Genomic DNA, 27,559 nt, shown 5'->3' on the forward strand with positions numbered 1-27,559 from the left:
GCCTGTTTCTGATTCTGTGTCTCCCTCTCTCTCTGCCCCTCCCCCGTTCATGCTCTGTCTCTCTCTGTCCCAAAAATAAAACGTTGAAAAAAAAAAAAATTAAAAAAAAAAAAAAAATTATGAGTTCTAGTTTTTCAGAGGGAAGGCGAGGAATCCCAGGGTGCTCTTGAAAATGGTAAAAAAAAAAAAAAAAAAAAAAATGTAATTTAGATGGTGCAGCATCACCGGAAGCTCCAGGCCGGTCATGTGCAGTTACAGGTGGCTGATTACACCAGTGAAGGAGGGTCCGCGAGGTCTTTGCTGGGAGCGTCGGATAAAGAATAGCAGACCTCAGGCTGAAATGGTGGTCCTGATTTATAATCATGCCTTCAAGGTGGATAAAGAAAGGGCCTCCCGATGTGTTGGCAGAAAGGCAGCTGGTGCTGCAGGTGATTTCGTGTGGCTCACGGCTCCGGTCCCCGCGGCACAAGCAAAATAACCATCGAGCAGTTAACCCAGAAATAAAAATGAGGACAGTTGTTTCCCCTTGAGCATTGGCAGAGGTTTATGGCTATTGCAGCCCACTGGGGAGGGGACTCTCTCAGTCTCTAATGTGTGACTTTGGATGTGTTCTAGGCATTTCTGGACACCCATGTTTTTGTGACATTAGTAGATTTTTTTCATTCTATATTTTTCAAGTTTTTTTTTTTTAACTTTTAATGTTTATTTATTTTTGAGAGAGAGAGAGAGAGAGACAGACTGTGAGCAGGGAAGGGGCAGAGAGAAAGGGAGACAGAGTCTGAAGTAGGCTCCAGGCTCTGAGCTGTCAGCACAGAGCCCAACGCGGGGCTCGAACTTGCAGACTGTGAGATCGTGGCCTGAGCCGAAGTCGGATGCTTAAACTGACTGAGCCACCCAGGCACCCCTCAAGTTTTTATTTAAAAAATTTTTTAATGTTGTTTTTATTTTTGAGAGGGAGAAGGAGAGAGACAGAGCATGAGCGGGGGAGGAGCAGAGAGAGAGGGAGGCACAGAATCCACAGCAGGCTCCAGGCTCTGAGCTGTCAGCACAGAGCCCGACGCGGGGCTCGAACCCACAAACCGTGAGATCATGACCTGAGCGGAAGTTGGATGTTTAACCGACTCAGCCCCCCAGGCGCCCCTCAAATTTTTATTTAGATACCAATTGGTCAGCATACAGTGTAATATTAGTTTCAGGTGTAGGATTTGGTGATTCATCGCTTACATACAGTGCCCAGTAGGGTTTTTTGTTCTATTTTAAAAAGTGGCATAGTCTAGAAAACCACAAGAACTGGAAAAACAATCGAAAGAAATGAGCTCCTTCCCCGGCTTTCACCCATGACAATCACAGTATACATTTAGATAGAGGAGGCTATGAGATTCCTACAAATTCAAAGCCCATGTTGAGTTTCAGAGAACAGTGGGATGGAACCCCTTCCTTGGCTGTCAGTTGAATAATATTATAATTGTTTTTAACATCCAAGCGGCAAAGAATTTGCTCCTTTTTTATCTGATACTGAGCTCCACTCAAGGATAGTTACTTACTCTTCTTGGATAGTAAGGATAGTTACTCTCCTCGGTTTGAACAGAGTGAGTAATTGATTGTCTTAGGGGGCGTGCAAACCTCAGAGCTAGATTATCATACAGTGGTGCAGTCTGCGACTGGAGTGACGGCTTTGCCTGCCCCCAGCCGTCTGATCCCTCCTTCCTTGCCACAGCAGGTGTCTGTGGACTTTTCCCAGCCACCAGGACAGATAGGGTCAACGAACAAAATGAACACCCCACACGCAACTTCCTGCCCTCAGTGACTCGAGCCTCTGAGAGGAGAGGTGAGGCACGTTCAGAAATGTCTGTGATGCAAGGTACAAAGTGTGAAGTTGACAAAGGAATGTTTTTAAAGACAATTTGGCTTTTGATCGACGATGGAAATATTGATTTAATAACTAGGCTGCATTATATAAAAAGCAATCGTTTTAATAAAAAAGGAGAATAATACATTTTATCATATAAAGTTTTATTTTCCCACAAGCTAATATACAGAGGACAATAGTGCAGAATCGAAGACGTTAATGTTTTTATTCGAGAATGGTATATTCAGGAGCATCTCTCTCAGGCTATAAAAATTAAACTTGAAACTCAGCAATGAAGTTTATTGCCTGAAGCAATTGAGTCTAATAAAATTATAAATATTCATTTCATCTGTACATAGAGCTATGCATCTTGATCAAAGCCGAATAAAACTTTTCATGTTCTGGACAACTTTCAGGACGGCTTCTGCCCTGATTCTGCTGGCACTTTCAGAGCAGTGAGTAACTAAGGAGACACTGCTTTGTGTCCAGATTTGGAGAATATAAGCAGAGCTTCCCTTCATAGACCAACAGATTGGTTAATAAAGAGCCATTAATTTGCCAAAGAAAGTTGTCGCAAACTATGGCAAGCTATACAGAACTTATATTTTGTTAGCTGTTTTGACTCAATGAGTTATCCATTCATTAAAAAAACTTCTGTGGTCCCTAATGCGCACTTGTCCCTCACAGGATATTTTGGATGTCTACCAACAAGACCTACAGATATACGCACCTGCCCTTAATGAACTTGCAATATAATAGGGAATATAAACAACGGAATAGTGTCATAACTAATCTAATTTAGCGTTATTATTATTTACCCTAATGTGCTTTGGACAGAATAGTTCAGGATCACCTTCTAAATTAACAGGCTGTCCTTGTTCTTCTTAATTAGTGGTCTTCTTAATGGTGACCAATCAGGTTAAGTTTTCCCAGTTACCATAAAATAATTTTAGTATAATCCTACTTTAAATGCACATCATTAGATTTCTGATTTTCTGTCTGGTCTTGACTTGGATGTGGCCTATAGTCCCAAAGTAGGAGAGCTTTAAAATACAACAAACCAGTTAGGTGCCCTAGCATTGTTTTGCTAAGTTTTATTTCTCTAGAGATGTCTATATAAATGGTATTCTGTTGATTTTGTGTGAGTGCATAAAAAGAAACAATGACAAAATTCCCCAAATATCAAAACAAAAATCCGTTTTGAAGTATGCAGAATAAAGACGTGCCTTTCTATTCCCTCCTGGGAAAGAATACAATAGGTTGAATGTAGTTCAAATCAATACAGTCATGCAGATAAGCCTTAATGGGTCAATTTTCAGTGTGGGGAAAGGAAATCCACTGAAGGATTATAAATTGAAATGGAGCTCCATATATGAGAATTGAGTAATAAATAATTTGTGGAAATTACCTACTGACATCGTCATGGACAGACTACTGTTTAGATATTATGTGACTTCTATGTGACTTATGTGACATGTATGCCTTTTCTATGCTTTGCCAAAGAATTTATCTCATTTAGAAAGAAAGACACAAAACGTTTATAAAGTTTCAGGAGTATGCATATAAGTGCGAAGATCCTCAACAAAATATTAGGGAATCTAATTCGGTAACATAAAAAAGTATTATACGCCATGATCAAGTAAGATTTATGCTAGGATTTTAAGGTTGGTTCAGCAGATAAAAATTAATCAATGTAATATGCCATGTTAGTAAAATAAAGGACGAAAACCACATGGTTACCTCAGCAGACACAGAAAAAGCATTTGGAAAAAAAAAACCCAAAAACTCCACCCTGCTTTCATAATAAAGAACATTGAACAAACTAGGAATAGAAGGAACCTTCCTCACATGAAAAAAGGCATCCACAAAAACCCCCAGCTGACATGACATCATACTCAATGGTAAGATAATGGAAGTCTTTCCCTAAGATCAGGAACAAAATGGGGATGTCCATTCTCACCGGTTTTGTTCAAGACTATAGAACTCGTTGGAGTGAGGGCTATTTCGCCAGGAAAAAAAAAAAAAGTAAAAAGTATCCAGAATAAAAAGAAAGAAGTAAAACTATCTCTATTTGTAGAGAATGTGGGCTTGTAAGGAATCCAGGAGAAAAGCTATTGGAGCTAGTACACAGTTTGGGAAAAGACATAAGATCAATATACAGAAATTTACTTTATTTCTATATACTAGCAATGAACAATACGAAAATGAAAGGAAGAATGAAATGTAAATTCCATTTAAAATAGCATCAAAAAGGGGCGCCTGGGTGGCGCAGTCGGTTAAGCGTCCGACTTCAGCCAGGTCACGATCTCGCGGTCCGTTAGTTCGAGCCCCGCGTCAGGCTCTGGGCTGATGGCTCGGAGCCTGGAGCCTGTTTCCGATTCTGTGTCTCCCTCTCTCTCTGCCCCTCCCCCGTTCATGCTCTGTCTCTCTCTGTCCCAAAAATAATTAAACGTTGAAAAAAAAAATTGTTAAATAGCATCAAAAAGAATAAAATACCTTGGGATAACTTTAACGAAAGAGGTATAAGACACATATGCTGGAAACTATGGAACTTTGTTGGAATGAATTATGGAAGACATATGTAAACTGAAAGACATCCACGTTCGTGGATTGGAAGACATACTGTTGCTAAGATGGCAGTGCTCCCCAGATTGACCTACGGATTCAACCGGATGGCCTTTTTGTAGAAATTGACAAGTTGATCCCAAAATGCCTATGGAAATGCAAAGGATTCCAAGAGCCAAAACAATCTTGAAAAGAAGAATTAAGTTGGAGTCTCATTCTTGATTTTAAAACTTGGTACAAAGCCATGCTAATCAAAGCTGTGTGGTATTGGCATAATGGCAAACCCATTGGCCAATGAAGTAGATTGAGAGTCAAGAAATACATCGATTTATCACTAGTTGACTTAGACGTTCATGCCACGCCCATTCAACGGAGGAAGAATAGTCTCTTAAACAAATGGAACTGAGCCAGGATATCCACAGGCTAAAAAAACAATGTGGACCCCTACCTCACACCATTTACAAAAATTAACTCAAAAGGAATGGTAGGTCTTAATGTGGGGGCTATAATTATAAAACTTTTAGACCAAACTATGGTTGTATATTTTTGTGACCTTGGGTTAGGCGGTGGTTTCTTAGATAAGGTTTTTCAAAAGCCTTGCATTAGGTCATGGTTTCTCAAGAGCACGAGCAACACAAGAAAAACAGATAAGGTAGCCCTCATCAAAATTAAAAACTTTGGTAATTCAAGTGACACTTCCAAGAAAGTAAAAAGACAATCCACAAAATGAAAAATACTTGCCGGTCATGTATCTGACAAGAAACTTTTGTACAGAATATATAAAGGACTCATCCAACTGAACAAAAAGACAAATAACTCAGGTTAAAGTGGTAAATTTTGCAAGGGGATACTGGTAGTGGTGTTAACAGCTTTGTAAATCACAAAACCCCACTGAATTGTGTACTTGAAAATGGCGAATTTTACGGTATGTGACCTGGATCTCAATAATAAGAAAAAAATCTATTAGAGATTTCTCTCTTTTGCCAGTGCCTTTTCTCCATGCAGCTGGGAGAGTCGGAGTGATGAGCCATAACTGGACGTTTATTCTGAAGGCTGAAGGAGTTTATTTGAGAACAGGATGTGATGGGAGGTAGGGAGTACAGAACTGGTAGGGGCCAGCGCCCGAGACTGTTGAGGTGGAGCAAAGCCACATCAGCGGTTCCTGCACAAGCCTAGTCATACTTTTGAAAAGGACTGAGAACTGAGGACAGAGATAGCAACCGTGCGGAGTTGTGACCGTATCCCCTTGTTAGGTAGACGAGTGGCAGAGACCGCTCACGTCATGACACGTGGAGGTGACGTTATTTACTAAAGACTGCTCTTCTAGTAAATACCTGCTGGCAATGCTTGTTCAAAGGGCCCGGGGTCATCTCCCCAGGCATTGGCTGCCAGTGCTGGGATTCTTGGTGCATGGCGAGCATGTGTTTTGGGGAGGAGGGAGGTGTAATTAATTCACTTCTTTCTGACTCTGAAAAGCACGTCCCTCCAGCCCTGAATTGTTGGAAAGACAGACTGGGAAAGTCTGTCTAGTCATCATCTTCTAATTATGTCATCTATTTAGAATAAAAAAAAAAAGTTCACCCTGCTGTTTCATCAATTCCAAAATAAACAGCAGGTCGATTCAGGGGCACGGCTTTCATTCATCAGGTGTTTCTAACATTCATTCATGCTGTGGCGCGTACAAAGTTCATTCATTGTCTTTGCTGCGCCCTTTATTGCGTGAGTATCTCTCAATTGGTTTATTCTCATGTTGACGGGCAGCTGGGTTGTCTTTGGGGCTGTTAATCTCCTGTATCAACTTTATAGTTATGCCTCCTTTTATTATTGTCTGTTACTCTTAGGATTAAATTGTGCATCCTTGATTTATCACACACTAAATTGTCACACTGGTCAAAATACATAAAAACTTCAGAACATTTTATTTCCTCCCCCACCCTCGTCACGTAGTTTACGTTTACGTGTTATTTTGTTCCGCAAGACGTTACTATTGCTGTTGTTTAAAACAGTCAGTGTTGGGGCGCCTGGGTGGCGCAGTCGGTTAAGCGTCCGACTTCAGCCAGGTCACGATCTCGCAGTCTGTGAGTTCGAGCCCCGCGTCGGGCTCTGGGCTGATGGCTCAGAGCCTGGAGCCTGTTTCCGATTCTGTGTCTCCCTCTCTCTCTGCCCCTCCCCCGTTCATGCTCTGTCTCTCTCTGTCCCAAAAATAAATAAAAAACGTTTGAAAAAAAAAAATTAAAAAAAAAAAAACAAACAACAGTCAGTGTCCATTTCATTCTATCCACATTTTTACACTTCCGGATGTACTTCCTGGTTTCCTGCGATTCCTTGAACCACTCACTTTGTTTCCTGATTTTTCTTGCTGAGAGAGCCTCTGGGGATGCTCCTTCCACTGCTCTGGGGTTTCCTGCCGGAAGAACGTCTTGTGGATCTTTTGTTAAAATGTTTCTTCCTTACAAAAGCAGAAACCATCCCATATATTGGAATGCGCAGCCTTGGTAAATGCATCTTATGGGCAACACTGCCCACCATCTGAGACAGTTGAGAATGTTTATGTCCTGAATTATCGTAAATTTGATTGTAATTTTAAGTTTTCCTACCATGGACATTTTTTAAGTGGGGGAAAAAAAGATTTAATCTGTTTTTATTGAAAATGATTTAGGGTTCTACTCAAAATTACAAAGGAAGTGAACTTTATCCTCATCTCTTGGCCCACTTTTTCTTTAAAAAAAATTTTTTATTTAACATTTATTTTTGAAACAGAGAGAGACAGAGCATGAACGGGGGAGGGGCAGAGAGAGAGGGAGACACAGAACCGGAAGCAGGCTCCAGGCTCCGGGCCATCAGCCCAGAGCCGGATGCGGGGCTCGAACTCACGGAGTGTGAGATCGCGACCTGAGCTGAAGTCGGACGCTTAACCGACTGAGCCACCCAGGCGCCCCATTGGCCCACTTTTTCTTAATCGTTAACTCTGCTTCCTGGCCACACTCAAACCACATTCCCATGCCCTCGTGACCTAGTATGCACTTGATCTCTTACTTCCTGTTAGTATACCTGTGTCCTCGAGCGCGCGGAGCTGGTCAAACATAGTCACCCTGATACGCAAATTTCTTTTAAAATGTTTTTTTAATGTTTATTTATTGAGAGAGAGAGACAAGACAGAGACAGAGCGTGAGCAGGGGAGGGGCAGAGAGAGAGGGAGACACAGAATCCAAAGCAGGCTCCAGGTTCTGAGCTATTAGCAAAGAGCCTTGCCTTGGGGGTCGAACCCACAATCCAGGAGATCATGACTTGAACCGAAGTCAGATGGTTGCTTAACCAATGAGCCACCCAGCCGCCCCTGATATGTGAATTTCTAATACCGCCTAACTATTCTCCTAAGGTTTCCCTCGTGTTTTTTTCTTTACATTTTAAAGGGAAGAAAACTTTTGAGCCAGAAGGAAGGGCCTCAGTCATGGAATTTCAGGAGTCAGCTACTGGGGAAGATAGATTTGCACTCATTGTCTTCCTGAACACAGTTCTGTTAATTCTGATGCTGATATCGTGTGGACCTTGTTCTGGAAAATGGCAGCTTGGACCCGTAAACACTTGCTTCCGCTCCCAATTCATTGTGTCTGTGCCCTGAACAGAGGGACTGGAGGGCCAGCCCCGTTGCCAGCAGGGGCGGGAAGGTGTGCATGAGGGACCTGCGGTGGGGATTTGCCCCGTGGGCTGGAACAGAGCAGAGTCTCAGGGAGGGAGTGCGAAGCCTGCAGATCCTGGGCAGAGCTTGGCTTGGAGAGAACTCCGGACCTCCAAAGGGAAGGAAGCTCAACACTGCTCAGCATGGTTGTGCTCATGCTCAGTGTCCCTCCCTGAGCGGAGGATGGGCTGGCTGGTTGGGCCACATTCCTTCTGTCATGGTGAGGGTGAGGGAGAGAGACTTCTTCCTACAACGTGGGCTCCGTGTCAGAACAGGTGCACTCTCCACATTGCCAGGACCCCCATATCATCATGTAAGGTCCCCAACCATGGAGTTCGGAAACTAGCAGACCAAGAAATAAATAAGTAAAAAAAAAATAATAATAATAATAATAATAACGTCACCCCTTAGGGAGATGAGGAGGAGGATTAAAAACAACAAATAGAATTCCCACATCAAAACAGTTGCTAAAGAAGCCAGAAAATAACAAGGATGAAACTTGGGGCTCAAGGAAATTTGAGAAAAGTCACACCTGCAGACACAGACGCTGGGGGTTAAAGTAAATATAACTTCGAGATTTCACTGGGTCATCTGAAGGAGAGGATCATCACTGATTATGCATAAACAGTGACCTGGAATATATTGTAGGTGGAGTATCTCAAACCACAGAGCAAAAAAGCTTAAGAGAGAGAAATTAGAAGGGAAAATAAGAGGAAATGTAACACGACAAACTAGAGATCCAGAAACAGAATTAGAAGCAAAGACAATAATTGTGCGTTTAAAACAATTCTCTGAGTTGAAGGAAAACCTGAGTTGCAAATTGAAAGGACTCCTCAATTCTGATGAGAAAAGACATACATCTGGGAAAATTTCTGAATTGCAAAACCACAGAGAAGAAAGCTTCCAAACTTTCTAGACAGAAGTTACTACAATGAAAAAATAATGATCATGGCATCAGCACCCAACTTCTCATTTGTAACAGTGGGATAAAAAAAAAACACAAAACTCGACAGAATATCATTACACTGCTGAGGAATGAGCTGCAGCTTAAGCATCTGATATATAATGTATTTGACAAGGTTAAAAAAAGATATTTTGGATAACAAGGAAGGATTGAGATTAAATATTGACCATGCATCCCATCCGAGGAAAATACTAGAGAATTATTCCAGTCAAAAAGTGAATCACAACCATGGCCTCAGGATGGAAACTATGAAGGCAATAGGGAACGGTGAGCAGTAAACCTTTTGACGTATATTGACATTGAACATGCATACGTAGTATGTGGGCACATAAATCCACCCACACGTGTCCATACCCACAACGCACATACATGGAGAAACATCAAGTACACAGTCTTGAAGAACGTGAAAATAGAGTGCACTGTAATGTTCTACTGATGTTTCTTTCCTGAGTAGTAGGACTGCCTGCAGAAACGAAGGTCAGTTACCTTTGAAAACCTACATGTCACAGGATTAGTCTAAAGAATTAAGGTCAATGTCTGCCCCTGATTTGTTCTCCTACCCTAGCCCGGTAGTGCCCATGTCAGACTTTGACCAGTCTCTCTTTTTGCTCAACAGCCGAGACCTTTTTTTGGTCCGTATTTTTGTTTGTTTGTTTGTTTGTTTGGGGTTTTGGGGTTTTTTTTTTTTGTTTCTTTGTTTGCAGAAGAAGTCCTATGTTACTATTACGGTGTTTTCCCATTTTTTTTCTTCTTGACATTCTCTTAAGTATATTCAAGTGAAGATGCCTTTCTTCAAGGAATATATATTGCCTGAATGCAAAAAAAAAAAAAAAAAGTTATCGCATCTTTAAAGAACTCTTTTAGTATAAAATAATCATTTAATTGAGTTGTCCCCAGCTTATTTTACTTCACTGTAAGAATCTACCTGAAATTAGGGGCGCCTGGGTGGCGCAGTCGGTTAAGCGTCCGACTTCGGCTCAGGTCACGATCTCGCGGTCCGTGAGTTCGAGCCCCGCGTCGGGCTCTGGGCTGATGGCTCGGAGCCTGGAGCCTATTTCCGATTCTGTGTCTCCCTCTCCCTCTGCCCCTCCCCCGTTCATGCGCTGTCTCTCTCTGTCCCCCATAAATAAATAAATAAATAAATAAATAAATAAATAAATAAACGTTGGAAAAAAAAAATTTTTAAAAAAAGAATCTACCTGAAATTCAGCATATGTAACGCTCCTTGATGCTTTTTCATATAATCAGCCTGGCCAAGATAGCAATATGTTTCAGAAAATTCTTTTTTGTGTGTGTGTGTGTGTGATTGTAACAATGTAAACCTGTCCCTGATTTTAGTTGCTTGTAGAGGCCTTTTACACAGCACTTACTTGTGCAACTTTAAAATTACTGAACAGAATTTTCTAAGTCCAAGTAGCTCCCAATGAATTTATTCAAAGTTTCCCAAACTTAGATCATTTTTCTTAAAGATATGACTCTTTTCCAAAGTTGAAGGAGCAAGGATGCAAAAGATTGGACTTTCAGGAAGGACAGACTGAAAATAGTGAGATGAAGTTTAATAGGAAAAAAGGCGAGACGTGTAACGAGATTGAAGAAATCCACCCCCTGAGTTTGTAGGGGAGGCAAAACTTTACATCTCCCCTCTTAAGGTTTCTAGCTAAACCTGAGCATTAAATTGACCCGAGGCAGATTAACAAGAGGAAAGCATGTAGATTTTTAAATGTATATGGCGCCTGCGTAGGAAAATGAAGACCCAAAAAGCAGATAGTGTTTATATGTTAGATTGAACACAGGGTATAGTAATTGTGCATGAGTAATTAAATGTACGGGGGGGGGGGGGGGACGAATGGGGGTAGGAGTTACTTTAACAAGGTTTGCGTGTACAGATTTCTCCAGCCTGACCCCCTTCTCACAGGGGACCCTCTTCCCCCTAAGAAAATAATAGTTCTTTATTTTTCACAGCACCCAGCATGTATTAGATTATCCATATCCAATCAAAACTATTTATAGTTACTTATAGTATCAGGAAGTGGAGACAAAAGGGCAGTACCCCCTCAAAAACTCAAACTCCGTGGCAATAAAGATTGTCCTGTAAGGGTTTGCAACACCGAGATAGACTGGATCAGAGCTGAGATTCTCAGGGTGAAGTTAAAGACGGACTATTATGCCAATCCAAAAAACACTTCTAGAATGTATATGTATATTTTATGCAAGGTATATGCATCTGTTAAAGGAGAAAGAGTAGTCAAATGACCCCCATTTACCTGTCCCCTAATGTGAATAATTACGAACATGTCCAAAAGATACTGACATAATAAAAGGGTAATACCCTATTGAAAAGGGGGTTACAGGTCCCCCTGCTTGAGAGACCTTTGTTTACTAAAGTCTAATGTTACTTTGTTTTTTGTTTTTTTTTATTAAAAAAAATTTTTTTTTAATGTTTATTTATCTGTGAGAGGGAGACAGTATGAGAGGAGCAGAGAGAGAGGGAGACACAGAATCCGAAGCAGGCTCCAGGCTCTGAGCGGTCAGCACAGAGCCTGACTCAGGGCTCGAGCTCAGCAACCTGGAGATCATGACCTGAGCTGAAGTCGGACACTCAACCGACTGAGCCACCCAGGCGCCCCTGTTACTTTCAGTAGGAGTAAGGGCACGCATGGTAACCTCTGCAGATCCCTTGACGCAATGCCCAGCCTGCAGAAGCCAGCGCATAAATTCTTGGTAGTTGTTCATGGTTGTTAGGAAGTCAGCCAGCTCATTGAAGCAGGGAGGCAGTGTGACAGCAGAGGCCACACGTCCTTACTAAGTTGAGGTGGCTTCCCCTGTGGGGTACACGGATGCCTCCCCTGACTCACTGCATTGAAACATTTGGAGTCTACACTTCATTGCCGCTGGTCAGGTTTGGTGGCCATTGAGCGAGAGCACTGAGGGCCTGACCATCATCGAAGCGAAGGAATTGATGAGGTCTCCTGAGTCAATCCCCCGCCAACCAACCTCCGTCAGAGTGGGGTGAGGGCCGGGAGAGGCAAGCCTCAACTTATGGAAAGGGGGCAGAGACCATCACTGGAAAGGGGGGAGCGGCAGTGGGGTGTGGGGTCCCCCCCCTGTGGCGCCTGCGGTTAGCGGGGGACCTCTGTCAACAGTGAGCCAGACCTAAGTGCACGTGGGGAGATCAGAGCTGCGGTAAGGACTCCCCCAGAGCACCGCCGTCCCCAAGCTCCGGAGACCTTTCACTGGGACCGCCTCGATTCTGGGCCACAAATCCTGTTTCAAAGTACTGTGCTGATCATTTGGAAAATGCCGCCGCAGAGGATTTTTAATTCGTTTGGAACGCGTGGCTGCATCCGGGGGGAGGGGGGAGGGGCTCGGCGTGCCCACACGCAGAGTTGCACCTGGGCGTCGTTCACCAAGGCCACGGGTGCCAGGGCCGGGGGCACTGGCCCTGGCTGCCTCTTCCTAAGCAGGGAAGGACAGGGGATCCGGGGGGGAGGGTGCTGCGGCCGCGCCCTAACGCGTGCCCCGCTTCTTTGCCCGCAGAGCCCCCCGGCGCGGACCCGGACACGCTGCGGGCCGGCGCGCGCGGCTTCACCGGCTGCCTCTCGGCGGTGCGCTTCGGCCCCGCCGCGCCGCTCAAGGCCGCGCTGCGCCCCGGGGGCCCCGCCCCGGTCACGGTGCGCGGCCACGTGGCCGCCGCGGCCCGCTGCGCGGAGGGGGCGGGGCCCGGAGCCCCGGCGCGGGAGGCCACCCGCCCGCTGGCAGGTGGCGCAGGTGCGTTGCCCCCTCCGCCCGCGGTCCCCCGCCCCGTCCCTCCCCGGAACTTTCCGGAGCCCGCCGCGGGCTGGGCTGGGCCGGCCCCGCTCGGGCGTGGGGTTCGTGCGCGTTTCTGGCACACGGTGGCCCCCTCTTCTGCCCGCGTGACGCTCGCGCGCGTCTCCGAAGGCCCCCTTCCCTCTCGCCTCTGTCATTCTCCCTTTTTCTACCGTAGGTGGCTCTGGACCAACGGACGGGGGACAGCCCTTAGTTACTGCTGACGGAAGGGACTCCGCCGTCATCGGAGGTAACAGGGCTGTGAATGACCCGCGCCCTGGCGTTGTTGTCACCGTTGGCCGGATCCAAAAAGCGTCTGTGGGGATCCGCGCTGTTGTTCCGGGTCGATGCGGGACGCAGGACACTGGCCGATGGTCCCCGTGTGACCGCCCCGAAGGCAGCCTCTGGAGGCTGTTAGTTCAAGGCCCCGGTGGCTCCACGGAGGCGCTTTTTAAATAGTTGCCAGACTGCAGAATAATAAGGTTTTTCATTTGAAAATAGCCACTGGTATTTCTCAGGATATGTATGCTTAAGACGCATTCACCTTTACTTCTCCGATTCAAAATAGCCACGGGCCTCTCAGTCCATTAGCCCAAAACATTTAAAAATACTGTGAAAAGTAGGGGCGCCTGAGTTGGCCCAGTCAGTTAAGCGTCAGACTTCGGCTCAGGTCATCATCTTACAGTTCGAGAGTTCGAGGCCCACGTCGGACTCCGTGCTAACAGCTCACAGCCTGGAACCTGCTTTGGATTCTGTGTCTCCCCCTCCCTCAGCCCCTTCCCTGCTTGCACTTTGTCTCTCTCTCTCTCTCTCTCTCTCAAAAACAAACCTTAAAACAATTTTTTTTAATAATATTAAAAGTAAAACATACATTGGGAAAAACACCTAAACTAGGCAGATTGTCATTTTCCTAAACATAAAGGTAGACAAGATAAAGATTTGTCTTCGAAAAATTTTTTTTAAAGTTTGTTTTTGAGAGAGAAAGAGAGAGGGGCACAGAGTGCAAGCGGGGGAGGGCTGGAGAGAGTGGGGGGCACAGAATCCGAAGCAGGCTCCAGGCTCCAAGCCGTCAGCACAGAGCCGATGCGGGGCTCGAACTCACCAACCATGAGATCATGACGTGAGCTGAAGTTGGATACCTAAGGGACTGAGCCACCCAGGCGCCCCCTAACATAAAGATTTTTGTAAGCATAAATATGTAAAACTGTTTCTGGTGTCAGTGTTATCTTAGATTTATATACACTTCTATTTATAAATATAATTACTTATATATTTACATAATGTATATATTTTTAGTGTCACATGTATTCTATAAATGTGACACAAAACTGCATGTAATATAGCTCTTTCAAGCAAAGCCTGATAGCTAAACTATATGTATATTCAAATATATATTCCCATTACATAGGAACTCCTATGTAATGGGAATATATATTTATAGGAATATAAAATACTTCTATTTCATACGTTTAATATATTTGAAGAAGTAGAAGTAATCGCATCTTAAATACCTCCCAGTGTATTCTCTGAAACAGGATTTATGTAGGTCTCATTTAAAGAATGAATAATCAAGTCTCCCTCCTTATCATTCAAGAAACATTTAAATGCATTTACTTAGATTAATGCGATGTGTCCGTTGCAAAGTCGGCTGGGTAAGGAGGAGGTGCACTGCTGGTCATTCCATTGCTGTTCCAGAGAAGGGACTTAGTCCCAGAGCCGGGTGACCCCACTGGCAGTCCGCTCTTCAGGCGGGGTGCGCACCAGGTCAGATCGAACCTGTTCATTTCGCTTCCGTTCATAAAAGACACCAAGCTTCTCCAGACCGTGAGCAAAGTGTTCAGACATTTTCAAGTGCCGACCAAATCTATGTAAGAAAGTTAATATTCCCTTTCTTCGCTCAACCATTTCTATTTTTTGTGATGAGTGACGTATGTGACGCCCCGCCCCGATTTCACACCTCCAAGAACAAATAAAAAGCAAATGTGTTACTTATAATGTGTATCTAAAAAGAATACTTTTGTGTTAAATTTTAAAACTTAATCCTCAGCCGTTCTCATTTATTTTTAATGAGGGGACTTCACTAGAAAGCAAAAGCTAATTGAAAATAAATCAAGAGTGAATAATGTTTTCCAAATAGGAATCACAGTCCAAAACGGGGCAAAATATCGCGGTTAGTGCCTTTATTAGAGCAACGAAAGTAGTCAAATTGATGACAGAACGGATGTGGTCTTCGGCGCTTTATCTCGTTTGGTTAAATATCATTGACAAGATGTACGAAGTGAGTAAGTTGCACCAGTATTATTCCCCTGAGAGGTCCTAGTTGGCTCCTGATAGGTGGGCTCTGCATTGTGCGTTATCGTTTTCTCCTCTTGCAAGCAAAGAGAACAATATAGGAGAGAAGTAATCTCAATAACATTCAAACCTGGTAAACCAGAGATCACGGAGGGTTCCTTGCCAAGGGACCCATACTGTAGCTGGGCAGAAAGGGACAGACGGGTCGGTAGATGGAGGGCGGGCAGATCTGAGTGCTTGTCACACACACATTTACCCCGGAATTGCTGAAGGGAAGGTTATGGAATGCGTCTGATGCATTATTCAAGTTATCTCAATCTTCAGAGAGTGGCCGAGGACAGAGGTGGTTCTAAGACCCCACCCAAACTCACAAAACAAACAAGCTAGTGATCAGTTACATACGTTAACAGCGTGGATGTTTCCGTATAATGGTGACAGTAATTGTGTAATCAAGTGGCCCGATCGCTGTTATCGAGAGTTACTGTCTCTGACTCTAAAATTGGATATGATATAGCTCTTTAAAGCAAAGTCCTGTAAGTAAACATAACAACAATTAAAGCAGCTCTACTGTTTGTTTTCATGTGAGATGTAAGTTTGATAGTGATGCTTATTTCTACCTATTGATATTTAAGAATACTCAAAAAATCATGAATATGCTACCCGTCTCAGGGAGGGGAGGGTCTGGGTTCCTGAGAGCATGTGTTCAGGAATCCCTGTGACCAAATATACCCAACCAATTTTGAGGTCGTTGGATCCCATGATGCTTTTTTTTTTTTTTAATATTTATTTATTTTTGAGAGAGGGAGTGCGAGCGGGGGAGGGGCAGAGAGAGAGAGGGAGAGAAATTCCCAAGGAGGCTCCACGCTGTCAGCATGGAGCCCGATGCGGGGCGGCTCGAACCCACAAACCGCGACATCATGACCTGAGCCGAGGTTGGACGTTCAACCGGCTGAGCCACCCAGGCGCCTCTCCATCATGCTTTTTTATGTCTGTCCCAGAGTATAATGAAGAATCTTCCTTTTTATAATACACATTTTGATTCACATAACAAAACAATAACGTGTTTTCTAGCATTTGCTAATTGGAATACTAATGCCTGTGTGAATTGTCTTAAAAGCATATTGACTAGTGAATGCTTTAAAACAACTTTTTTTTTGCCTCTTTGTTTTGGTCTAGATTGGACATGCATTCTTTACTACTGTGATAGCTTGAGCAAACACTTCTAGACCTCAGTTGAACACCCCACCCCTGGCAGCGCTTTAAAATAGTCTGAGGAACTTTTAAGACAACTCTGATGTCCCACCCTCCCACCCAAAGATTCTGAACTATTGTCTGCTATGCACCCAAAATTGCGAACCACTGGCGTAGCGAATGTTTTCGGTACTTCAAGCATTTCCAACGGGAGATCTCAAATAATCTACTTTCCAGAGTTGGATGGTCTCAATATCTCCAAAGTTTAACACAATGGCATAGTGATCATCTATTGCTGCGTGATAAATTGCCACCGCTTAAGGCTGAACCCAACCCACTTTGATTATTTCACAGTTTCTGTGGGTTAGGAGTCGGGGCACAGCTTAGCCGGGTTCTCTGCCGAGGGTCACATGAGGCTGTGATCGAGGTGTCCACCCGGACCGGAGTCTCATCTGGAGATTCCTCCGGGGAGGGAGTCCCGTCATCACCTGCATGTTTGTTAGCAGCATTGAGTGGCTTGTAGCCGTACGACTGAGAGCGTCTGCATTTTTGCCGGCTGCTGACCAGAGCCTGACCTCAGCCCCTGGAGCCTTCCCTGCAAGTTCCCTGCCATGTAAGGTTTCCCACCCTGACCCCTCACTGCCTCACGGCCGGCAGGAAGAGGGACGGACACTCCCATAAAACAGGGGCTGCAGCCTTATGCAACAGAATCCCATAATCAGGTACAGCGTATCACCTTTGTTCCATTTTGTTGGGTAAAAACAAGTCACAGGCCCTACCCACAAACAGTGGAAGGGGGTCACACAAAGGCATGGACCCCAGCAGCGGAGATCACTTAAGACTCTTCTAGCCTCTTAGAAACAAGCGTATGCACACCACAGATGTGTGAGTCAGCAGTATATCAGCAGCAAGTTTTCCTTAAAATACGTAACACCATCAGGCACCTGGGTGGCTTGGTTGGGTGTCCGACTTCGGTTTAGGTCATGATCGCATGGGTCGTGGGTTTGAGCCCCGCGTCGGGCTCCCCGCTGGCAGCTCGGAGCCCGCTTCGGATTCTGTGTCTCGCTCTCTCTCTCTCTCTCTCTCTCTGCCCCTCCCCCACTCGCGCTCTGTCTCTGTCTCTCAAAAAAAGAAACATTAATAAAAAATAAATTAAGGAAAAACACACGTAAGCATTTAACTACTCTATGACAGGTCTATACTGCCTATACTTTTAAAATAATTAAATTATGGGGCGCCTGGGTGGCTCAGTCGGTTAAGTGTCTGACTTCAGCTCAGGTCACGATCTCGCGGTCCGTGAGTTCGAGCCCCGCGTCGGGCTCTGGGCTGACGGCTCAGAGCCTGGAGCCTGTTTCAGATTCTGTGTCTCCCTCTCTCTGACCCTCCCCCGTTCATGCTCTGTCTCTCTCTGTCTCAAAAATAAATAAAAGTTAAAAAAAATTAAAAAAATAATAATAATAATTAAATTATTAGCATGAAGTGAGGGTGTGACCACGTTGTAGTTCTGAAGGTAAGCGTGAGGGCATTAACTGAAAGTGATGCTGATCGATCTTTAGGACGAGGGCATAAAACTGCTGTATCTAAAGGATGTATGGACTTAGAAGTAAACTCAGTGCTATAGTACCATTTGGTTTCCAATTTTCTGGTGAGATATATATATATATATATATATATATGATGGAATATATATGATGTAACATATATGATATATATATGATGTAATTGATACATAGAGAGATGATGTAAATGAAGCTCTATATTATACATATTATAGTAGATTATGAAGCTTATATTCTGACTATATTTTTCCTTTCTCTCCTCTCACTAGGTGTGATAGCCGTTGTGATATTTATCTTGCTCTGCATCACTGCCATAGCTATACGCATTTACCAACAGAGATGGTTGTACCACAAAAATGAATCGAATATTCCAAAACACGGAGACAATGCTGAGACCGCTCTGAGAAGTGAGCTCAATCTGCAAAGTACAGTCAGTGAAAGCCAGAAGGAGTATTTCTTCTGATGGGCAGTAGAGGCTCACTCATGCATGGCCCTGGTGACGCGACTTTCGGGCTGAGCCAGGGGCTCCCAGGGGATGACGCCCCCTCTCGTGCTCTTGGGACAGACCGTGGCCGTGGGGCGCCGTCAGCTTGCTCGTGTGTGGCCCCAGGAGGCCCTGCTCAGTGCTGCTTCATGATCTATTGATGTAAAAGTGACTTCGGTGTGCTCATTAATCACTGTGTGGCAGTTTCTGACTGTTCTGACCTGATCTTTGAAAATTCAAATGTATTTTGCATAATGACTCTGGGTGTTAAGTGAGGGCAAGGATTTGAGCTGTGGCTCTACTCGCTTAAGACGGGGACACAGACGTTTATAAATGTCAGAGTTGGACTCTGATGTGCGTTGTGTGGAGGTCTGTATTTTGCTTCCCTTATCGATCACCTGCTGACGCTCGTAAAGCAGGAAGTGTTTCTCAGATGGTGTTCGAGTGGTTTCCATCTTCCTGCACACCAGAGCCTGGTGGCCAAAAATGCATTCGAGACTTGGAAAAGAACATTTTTTGGCTGCTTGTTTTTACTATTTGTCTCTTTTAAGTCCGTTTGCATACGTTTTAGTGACGAAGTGCATCTTGAATGTCAGCTACGAAATTCTAGTATTCTGTTCATTCATGGAACAGAAAAATGCATAGGTAGCAAAGTGTGTAAAACATTCTGATCTGCAATATTTGCTATTTTACTCTGTAACTGCTCATTTTAATCTTTGTAAATTATGATAAAGATGACCTCATGATCTCCCCCAAAACATCTATTTTCTAACTAAACCTGTGCCCAGGTATGAACTCTATATTTAACACTGCAAATGTATCCTTCACCCATTTCATTTAAATGAAATACAGTCTTGAATTTATTTCCTTCAAATGTGGGGTGATTAGGTCACTATTATTTGTTGTCCTGTGGTTCCCTTTTTTCTGAGGTGGTCACAACAATCTGGTTTCTTACGACTGTCTTTTCATTTACTAGGGAAGAGTCACAATTTGGAACTAAAGCTCTCCATTTCTTTTTCTAAATCCTGAACTGATCCACGCAAACCCTGGATTCCCCGAAGGTGGAAGGATGCTTTTGCGAAGGGAGGGTGCGGGCTGTAGGATCTGAGTTAAATCTGGCGTTCCGCTCAAGCATCTGGGATCTCGGGGTCCGCTTCCATTAGAGCCCCCCAAATCAACCAGCTCATTTCATAGTAAGGTATATTTGCATCCGAGGGGAGCAAAGAACGGACACGAACCGCGGGAATCGTGCCAGGAACTCCTTTCGCGGCAGTGGTCACGAGATGACTGTGTGCAGCCCACCATTTGCACCCAACAGCCAGTTACACAAATGATGTGCCGCCCTCTTCAGATGCCACTTGGCCACGTGCCTGCTGGGAATCAGATTGCTCCCTTTGACCCCAATGGGACCACCTGGGACTATACACATTTAGCCTTGCTGTTACCTTTGAGTGCACACCTACTTTTCTGTGATTTTTTTTAAAGAATAGAAACAGATAGCCTCTATACTAAGTCTTTTCTCAAGAAAACCCCTTTTTTTGTTTCTTAGGGTTTCATATTAGTTTTCTATGAGGTGTAATAAACCACCACAATGTAGTGGTTTAACGCGACACACGTTTAGCGTCTCACTGTTTCTGTGGATCAGGAGCTAGGCATGGGTTTACTGTTTCCTAAAAAGCTGTAATGAAGTGTCAGCCCGGGCTGTGTTCTCATCTGGAGACTCAGCTAGGGAGTCCTCGTTCTTAACAGCTATTGACGACATTCCGTTCCGTACTTCTGGAAGATTCACGGAAGTCTGCTTCTGTTCAGGGCTAGCAAGAGAGAGCACTACTCTAGTGCAAGTCTGCAAATACGAGGAAGTTTTATGGAACATAAAGTGATGATGGGAGTGACAGCCCATCTCCTTTGCCAAATTCTGTTGGTTGAAAGCAAGTCACAGGTCCTGCCCACGCTCAAGAGGAGGGGTTTATGTAGGACTTGTAACCGGCAGGCTGAGATCATGGGGTCCCTTTAAAGTCACTCTCTACACTACTATATCTTTATTGAAGTTTCTTTAAGTGAGCGATGAAGGATTTTCGGGATCTCAACATAGTAATACATGAGAAACCTACCTTGGTGAATGGTATCCATACTTTTCACCCAAAAGGTCTGCGCAGGTCGGGGAAAGATTCAACGCAAAATCATGGGCCCTGTTGCTTCTACGGAATGCATAGTTGAATGTGAACATCCTGAAATCGTTGCAACTTTAACAGATGATCATGTTGAGTTCCAAGAGAATTCATCACTTTGGTAGCTGGAATTTTACAGATTTATAGATAGGGCAATCCGTTGTACTCTGCTCTCTTTTTAAAAGAGAAAACAAAATGTTTCTACCAAATTGCGGTGATGTATAATCCACTTTACCGATTTGTAAACGTCAACCTGCTTATTTGTTAATAAAATAACGTTTTTGAATTAAATTAGGAAAATATTTTTAAGAGAAATTGACTGGAATTTGAATTGTGAATTATATTGTTTTTTCCCCTAATCTATTAAAAAATGTGCAAATGTCTCCATTCTGTAATGGTGTGTGTGCTACGTTACCTGTACTGTCTACAGAGAGAACACTGTGGTATGTTAATATTATTTGTGATGGTATTTAAATTATCAAACACAAAGTAAAACACAAAGTACCTAATAGGTACTGATTATTACAAGCTAAAATACCCGTGAAGGTAGAAGTCTAAACCTTTGCCAGAGAACAATAATTTAACAACCAGTAAGTTATTTGTTGAGTGGAATGTTTACGATACACTCAAAACTGGTTAAACGTGATTTTCCCCAGAGTTGAGTTTCTCGAGCACTCTAAATCTACAAATTCCAGTTGCAAATAACATCCTGCTATGAAATAAATGTTGAAAGATCATAATTCCCCAAAATTTATTTCCCGGTAGAAAAGGAAAATAGTTGGGAATTAACACTTGTTATTGGGACTGGCATTTGAGAACTTCTTTTTGCTCCATTATTAAGTGAAGACCCCCCCCCCCCTGCTTCATTCCCTCCCCAGTATTATTTAACAATGTCGAAAAACCTATCAGGGCATTCTGTTTGTCTAGAATAATCACTGCTTCCGGAACTTTTTCACTTTCTTTCCTGTAGCACATCTCATAGGTAGTTGTTTTCAACGGGCTTTCTGAAAGTAAACTATTAAGTTCATGGCTCTTGAAGGAGGACAAATATGATTGCAGCGTTTTCCATATCGAGTATACGGTGGCTCTGACGATGCAGCTGCGTTATCGAAATAGTCGACCGCCAAGGGAGATGCGGTGGACCCATGTTGAATGAAAACATGTTCATTGGGTTGCTTAATCTATTGTTTTGCAATCCATGTACTAACCTGGATTAGGTTAAAGAATCCTTTGGCGCCTTCAATAGATCCTGGCTGATTCCCCCTTCCCCCGCCAAGCTCGTAATGAGTGGCAACACGGAAGAAAGGATTAGAAAGGAAGTGATAAACATGAAGCAGTGTGCACTCCACGCGGTGGGGAGGTGGATTATGTGTGTAGGTGAGCCCACGGGCACATTTCCGAGCTCCAGGTCATTAACAGATTCTGTGCACGTCGAAAATACTACAGCTGAATAAAAATGTTATTAGTGATAGATCTTTGGGCTACTTAAACCTGCATATGAGAATGACTACTTTTGGGGAAGATGAAAGTATCCATAAGCGCTGGTTTGGCAAATTCAAGTTCAGAGAAAGTATCGAGTTGTTATTTAAAAAAATCCTTATTCTCAGAATCATAGAGATTTCCCATTAGCAGGGGTATGAACTGCCTTGCCGTGCAAACTTTGTCTCCTCTCTGCTCAGGCTCTCTAAGCAAGTCCAAGTTGCTTTTTCCAAGGAAACAGCTTTATTAGCAAGTGAGTTCAGATTACAAGATCCTTGTTTTTTCTACTGGGCGAGTTGTCTGGGTGTAGCTCCTGCTAGAGTTACTGCTGTACCTGACATTCTTTGGAATAGCAGCCATAATATGTGGTGTAACTTTCAGCGTAAGATACGGGTTGTGCTTTAGGAAGAGAGATCTGTGTTCCCGGGACGTGTGGCTGGATGTATCATACACAAATCACACGGCTGGGTGAGTAAGCTGGAGGGCTTACTTCCTGTAAACCTTCTGCTTCAAAATTACTAATAATGACTACCTTTGCCACCCTTTGATCGTGACCGGAAAATGATACGGATTCACTCTATTGTATCGTCATTTGTGTTAAAAGGATGAGACCCTGGACTCGGCTTATCATGTACTTTGTGAATACAAATGCCCCTGTCTCAGGTCTACCCTTGCCTTTAGATTTGAAAAATGAGATTTTCTAATTCCCTTAATATTTAAGACATCTCTTAAAATAGAAGCTTTACGGCTGCATAGAGTGCTTTGCCTCATAAGCTCTCCCTTTAATTTTTACAACAAACCAATGAGGTTAGACATATATGCTTATCCCCTTTTTACAGATCAGAAGACTGTGGCACAGAAGTCCTTCGTTGCTTAGGTCAGAGTCACACAGCTGATTACTCCCAGCCAACGGCAGCCTGATGCTCCTATGCAACAGTGGGCTGGCTTCCATTTTCCACAGCAAGTAAAGATAAGGCATGACCACAGTTATTTTTTGTTTCAATCTTTGCAGATATGAAATCGTATCTTCATGTTGAAAATATTTCGTGTTGAAAAAAATGTGGAATTGAAACTTCTGTCCAGGTAAACACACACACACACACACACACACACACACACACGACTTTCTACAAACTGGTGCCAGATTTATGCTTTGAATGCTTCCTAGGATGTTTATTATATAGAGAGAAATATTCTACTTGTGCTTTCTTTAATGTTCATTATTTTAAGCATATACATGTACACATATATATACACATATACAAACATATACTCATATATACATACTCATATAGATACTTACGTATACCAGCATATATAATAGACTATATATAGTAGAATTTTCCTAAACATTTGAATACTCCCACAATACATAAATTAGCTTATAAATATTAGCTTTATAAACAAAAATTACTTTTAAACGTTAGCTTTCTAAATACAATCTACTCAGGCTGACTGAGACCCTCCTGAAATTACATTAAACATTTTACGAGTTAGCACGTTTAATAGGTTAGTGTCTCCGAAATTTTTAATTGAACTTAAAACCAGAAAAAAAAAAAACAAACCACTCATATTACGAGAACGGTCATAAAAACTCTTGTGACATTTATATCCAACTGACTGCAAAACTGTGGATGATGCGGTTCAGATCCACTTGTATTGTTTATAATATTTCTACTGTGCGGAGGTGATAGCAATAGTTATGCTCACGCTTTCTAGGGCATTCAGTGATTTGCTTCAGCTGTAATAAAAAGAACATTACAGTCTGCGGGCTTTCAGCCAGGATTCTTGGTCAGGACATATCTTCCAGGGGCGGTGGATAGGGGCTGCGACCCCCCGGGCTGGGCTCCCGCTTACCGTCGGTGCTCATTGGCCATTGCTTGTTTACTCTCTTTCTTGGACGCGCTTTTCCCTGACATCCCGGTCAGTGGGGCGCTCCACCTCGGCGAGGGGGCATCCAGTGGGGTTGCGTCCCGGTGACATCAGGTTCCACCTTCTCACGAGTTGCCCTTTCAGGACCTTCGGCGAACTCATCATTTTTGTGTGTTGTTTTGGTCCGCTATCTACTTGGCAATTTTCTGTGACTCTCGGAACCAACCTAACCTTCCTAATTGGGGGGTGGGGGGTGGGGGGTACTTTTTTCTAAAACTCATCATAGTTCCATTTTTCCAACATTTCCTACTTTTACACATAAACCTGTAGGAATCTCTTAAAGGCAGAGATGAACTACATTGTTTAAGCAGGAAATCCATTTATTGGTAATCTAATTCGAATTAAAATTACTTCTAAAATAATGTTGAATAACAGCCACCTTTCTCTCCTTTACGTCAAGTTTTTACTTTATGCCATTTTACAGTCTCAACTTCTTCCAAAGATATTTAATTATCTTTGGATAATTATATTAATTATATCATTGTATTAATTAATTATATAATTAATTATATTTAATTATGATGATAATTAGTATTCTCTCTTGTCTCTAAAATTGGTATCATCTGACTCCGTTGTTCTTCCAGAATTATTCCAGACTTAAAAAAAAAAAAAAACACATTGCTTCCTATCAGCAACATGACGTTCCATAACATCTTGCATTTCGCTTCCCTAAGACACGGAATTAGCTACCCTCAAGGAGTGTGCTTTCCATCCATTAAAGGAAATCTAAATAGGAGCACCCGGGTGCATGTGAGAATGTACCCCACGCATCCTGTTGGAAGAGAGGACTCTGTCACTGCTGGGCCAGTTTAGAGGCAAAGTTGGAACTAATATTTTAAGACAGTGACTTCCGAGTAATAGTCCCAGTTTAAGGCTAATTATGTTCATCCAGGGGCGCCTAGGTAGCTCAGTCGGTTAAGCGTCTGCCTTTGGCTCAGGTCATGATCTCACTGTCTGTGAGTTCGAGCCCCCCGCCCCCCGCGTCGGGCTCTGGGCTGACAGCTCGGGGCCTGGAGCCTGCTTCACATTCTGTGTCTCCCTCTCTGCTCCTTCCCCGCTCGCACTCTCTCTCAAAAATAAACGTTAAAAAAAAAAAAGAATTGAGTTACGTTCATCTATTTTCCTAACAAAAAGTTAACTAACCCATAGGAAGGGTTTAACGCGACACCTAGCCCACAGTGAATGCAATTATAATTTACTGCTTTCGTTGAGTCAATGGATACTTTGGAGATCTCATATATATATACAGCTGAAATGGAAATTAAAATGATTATTTGGCTATTTTTTTTCAACATAAGCAATTGATTCAGACATGTCAAGCCCCAGAGGAAAAATTCATTAACTGAAAGTAACTAGTTAATCACCATTTCACATCCACACTAACGACATCCGAGCCACTTTATCCATGGTTATAGGGAAGTAACAAGGAGCAGATGTGGCCCTCCACATCGCAAGAATCTCACAGTTACAAGAGTGAGAACGAGTGGGGCCCCGTTTCCCGCCCCATTGTGGGGCTGCACACAGGGATCAGATTTAAGAAGAAGGACCCTGACCTTGGACTTGTAAGCTGCAAGATTGCAGAAACCCGTCCTTCCCTTGCTACATGCTAATGCAGGCATCCGACCCAGAATCCTGTACTCACGAGAAGATTTCTGAAAAAGGGGTCCAAAGTGAAGATACTTGGGATAACAAAAAATGAGTGAGCATGCCCTATAAAGACCTTCATTAATGAAGTTTTAAAGAAATACAGCTCAATGGAAATTTCTATGAGGATAGAAAAGTAGCCACCAGCCACATGGCTGAGGAACTAAATTTTAATGTTAATGTTAATTACTTTAAATTTAAATAACCACTTGTGGCTAATGGCTACCATACTGGACAACACTGGTCAAAGGATGTGTAATAAGCACAAAAAAAAAGACATTTCTAGAAACTGCAGAGTCTGAGATGCAGGAAAGAATGAAGATGTGGACAAACCCGGATAAAAATTGACTGTACAAAATAATAATACTGATGTCATCATAGGATTTTAAAAAATGGTTAATAACAGGGGCGCCCAGGTGGCTCAGTCCGTTGAGCGGCCAAGTCTTGGTTTCGGCTCACGTCATGATCTCATGATTCGTGGGTTCAAGCACCCAGTGCAGAGCCTGCCTGGGATTCTGTCTCTCTCTTTCTCTTTATCTCTCTTTCCTCACCTGCTCCTCTCTCTCTCTCTCTCTCTCTCTCAAAACTAAATGAACATTTTTTAAAACTTATAAAAAATAATTAATACCATATGCCAATAAAATAGTGAATGTATTAATATTCAGATAACCTATCAATATTACTGACATGGTGATTACATATGGTTCAAGTTAATTTGTTCTAGGTTCTTAGGTTGGTAATGAGAGTGAAGGTGAGGGTATGACTGAAAAAGAAAGACTCTGCTTTGGAAGGCCAGTGGTGACCCATAATGGTATGGCAGGGAGAAAATTCTCTCGGGTGTTCTGGGCTGAGCCCTTTGTATTTGGGGCAGACAGCTGGCCACCGACCACTCTAATGATGCAGCAACCTGGTTTTTTTTTTTAAGTTTATTTATTTTTGAGAGAGAGACAAAGTGTGAGTGGGGGAGGGACAGAGAGACGCAGAATCCAAAGCAGGTTCCAGGCTCCGAGATGTCGGCACCGAGTCCGACGTGGGGCTCAAAACCATGAATTGCAAGATGATGACCCAAGTCAAAGTCCAACGCTTAACCGACTGAGCCACCCAAGCAACACTCAACTTTTTCTTCTGGGGGGGGGGGGGTGTCGCTAAAGCGTTCAGGGACATAGAGTCACAGGGGACATTCATGCAAAGTCTATCATTTGTGACAGTTTCTTTCTCACAAGCTGAGTGGTGGGTGGCCACTGTCCTCTGGAGAGGAGATGTCCCAGGAAAAGGACCGCAGACATCAGTAGTCAAAAATCTTCTCACAAACAAAAGTCTAAGTCCCGGTGAACCCAAGTTCTACACTTATTCAAGGAGCAAGTACTGTCAATGTAATACCAAATATTCCAGGGTAAAAAAGCATGTTCTTGATAATAAGATTCTCTCTTTCTCTTGGGGCGCCTGGGTGGCTCAGTCAGTTGAGCATCCGACTTCAGCTCAGGTCATGATCTCACGGTCCATGAGTTTGAGCCCCACATCGGGCTCTGTGCTGACCTCAGAGCCTGGAGCCTGCTTCAGATTCTGTGTCTCCCTCTCCCTCTGCCCCTCCGCCTGTTCATGCTCTCTGTCTAAAAAGAAAACAATAATAAAATAAAATCATTTAAAAAATTGTTGCGACAGAAAATTTTATGTTGTATGTTTTTTTTTTTTTTATCATAGTTAAAACACACACACACAGTGATGATAAAAAGCCCACTCTCTTTCTAGCCAAAGGACCCAGGAGGATGCAGCCTAGCAGGAAAGACAACTTTTAGGGTAATTGCTCTACTCTAGATAACACCTCAGAAAAACCTGTAGTCCCACTGTCAACATGCCAACAAAGGTCAAATGCAGATCCTAGACTTCTTCCCACATGAGGCTATAACAAATAATCTCTTTACCAGGCTAGTGTCAAAGAAGGTAGA

At 43.3% G+C, this 27,559-nt stretch overlaps 1 protein-coding gene across 4 annotated transcripts in view; it reads left to right on the top strand.

The window, feature by feature from the left end:
- LOC112868541 (contactin-associated protein-like 3) overlaps positions 1–20,941 on the top strand; it is a 194,066-nt gene extending 173,125 nt beyond the window's left edge. For all 4 annotated transcript variants that reach the window (XM_086684866.1, XM_086684864.1, XM_086684865.1 and 1 more), the window contains 3 exons: positions 12,595–12,825; positions 13,043–13,114; positions 18,176–20,941. In XM_086684866.1, the coding sequence (XP_086540992.1) occupies positions 12,595–12,825; positions 13,043–13,114; positions 18,176–18,369 (497 nt within the window). In that variant the 3' untranslated portion in view covers positions 18,370–20,941. The remainder of the gene's footprint in view (positions 1–12,594; positions 12,826–13,042; positions 13,115–18,175) is intronic.
- The last annotated feature ends 6,618 nt before the right edge of the window (positions 20,942–27,559 follow it).

This window comes from Puma concolor, chromosome D4 (assembly GCF_028749965.1).
Source record: "Puma concolor isolate L17-30 chromosome D4, mPumCon1.1.hap2, whole genome shotgun sequence".
Taxonomy (NCBI): Eukaryota; Metazoa; Chordata; class Mammalia; order Carnivora; family Felidae; genus Puma; species Puma concolor.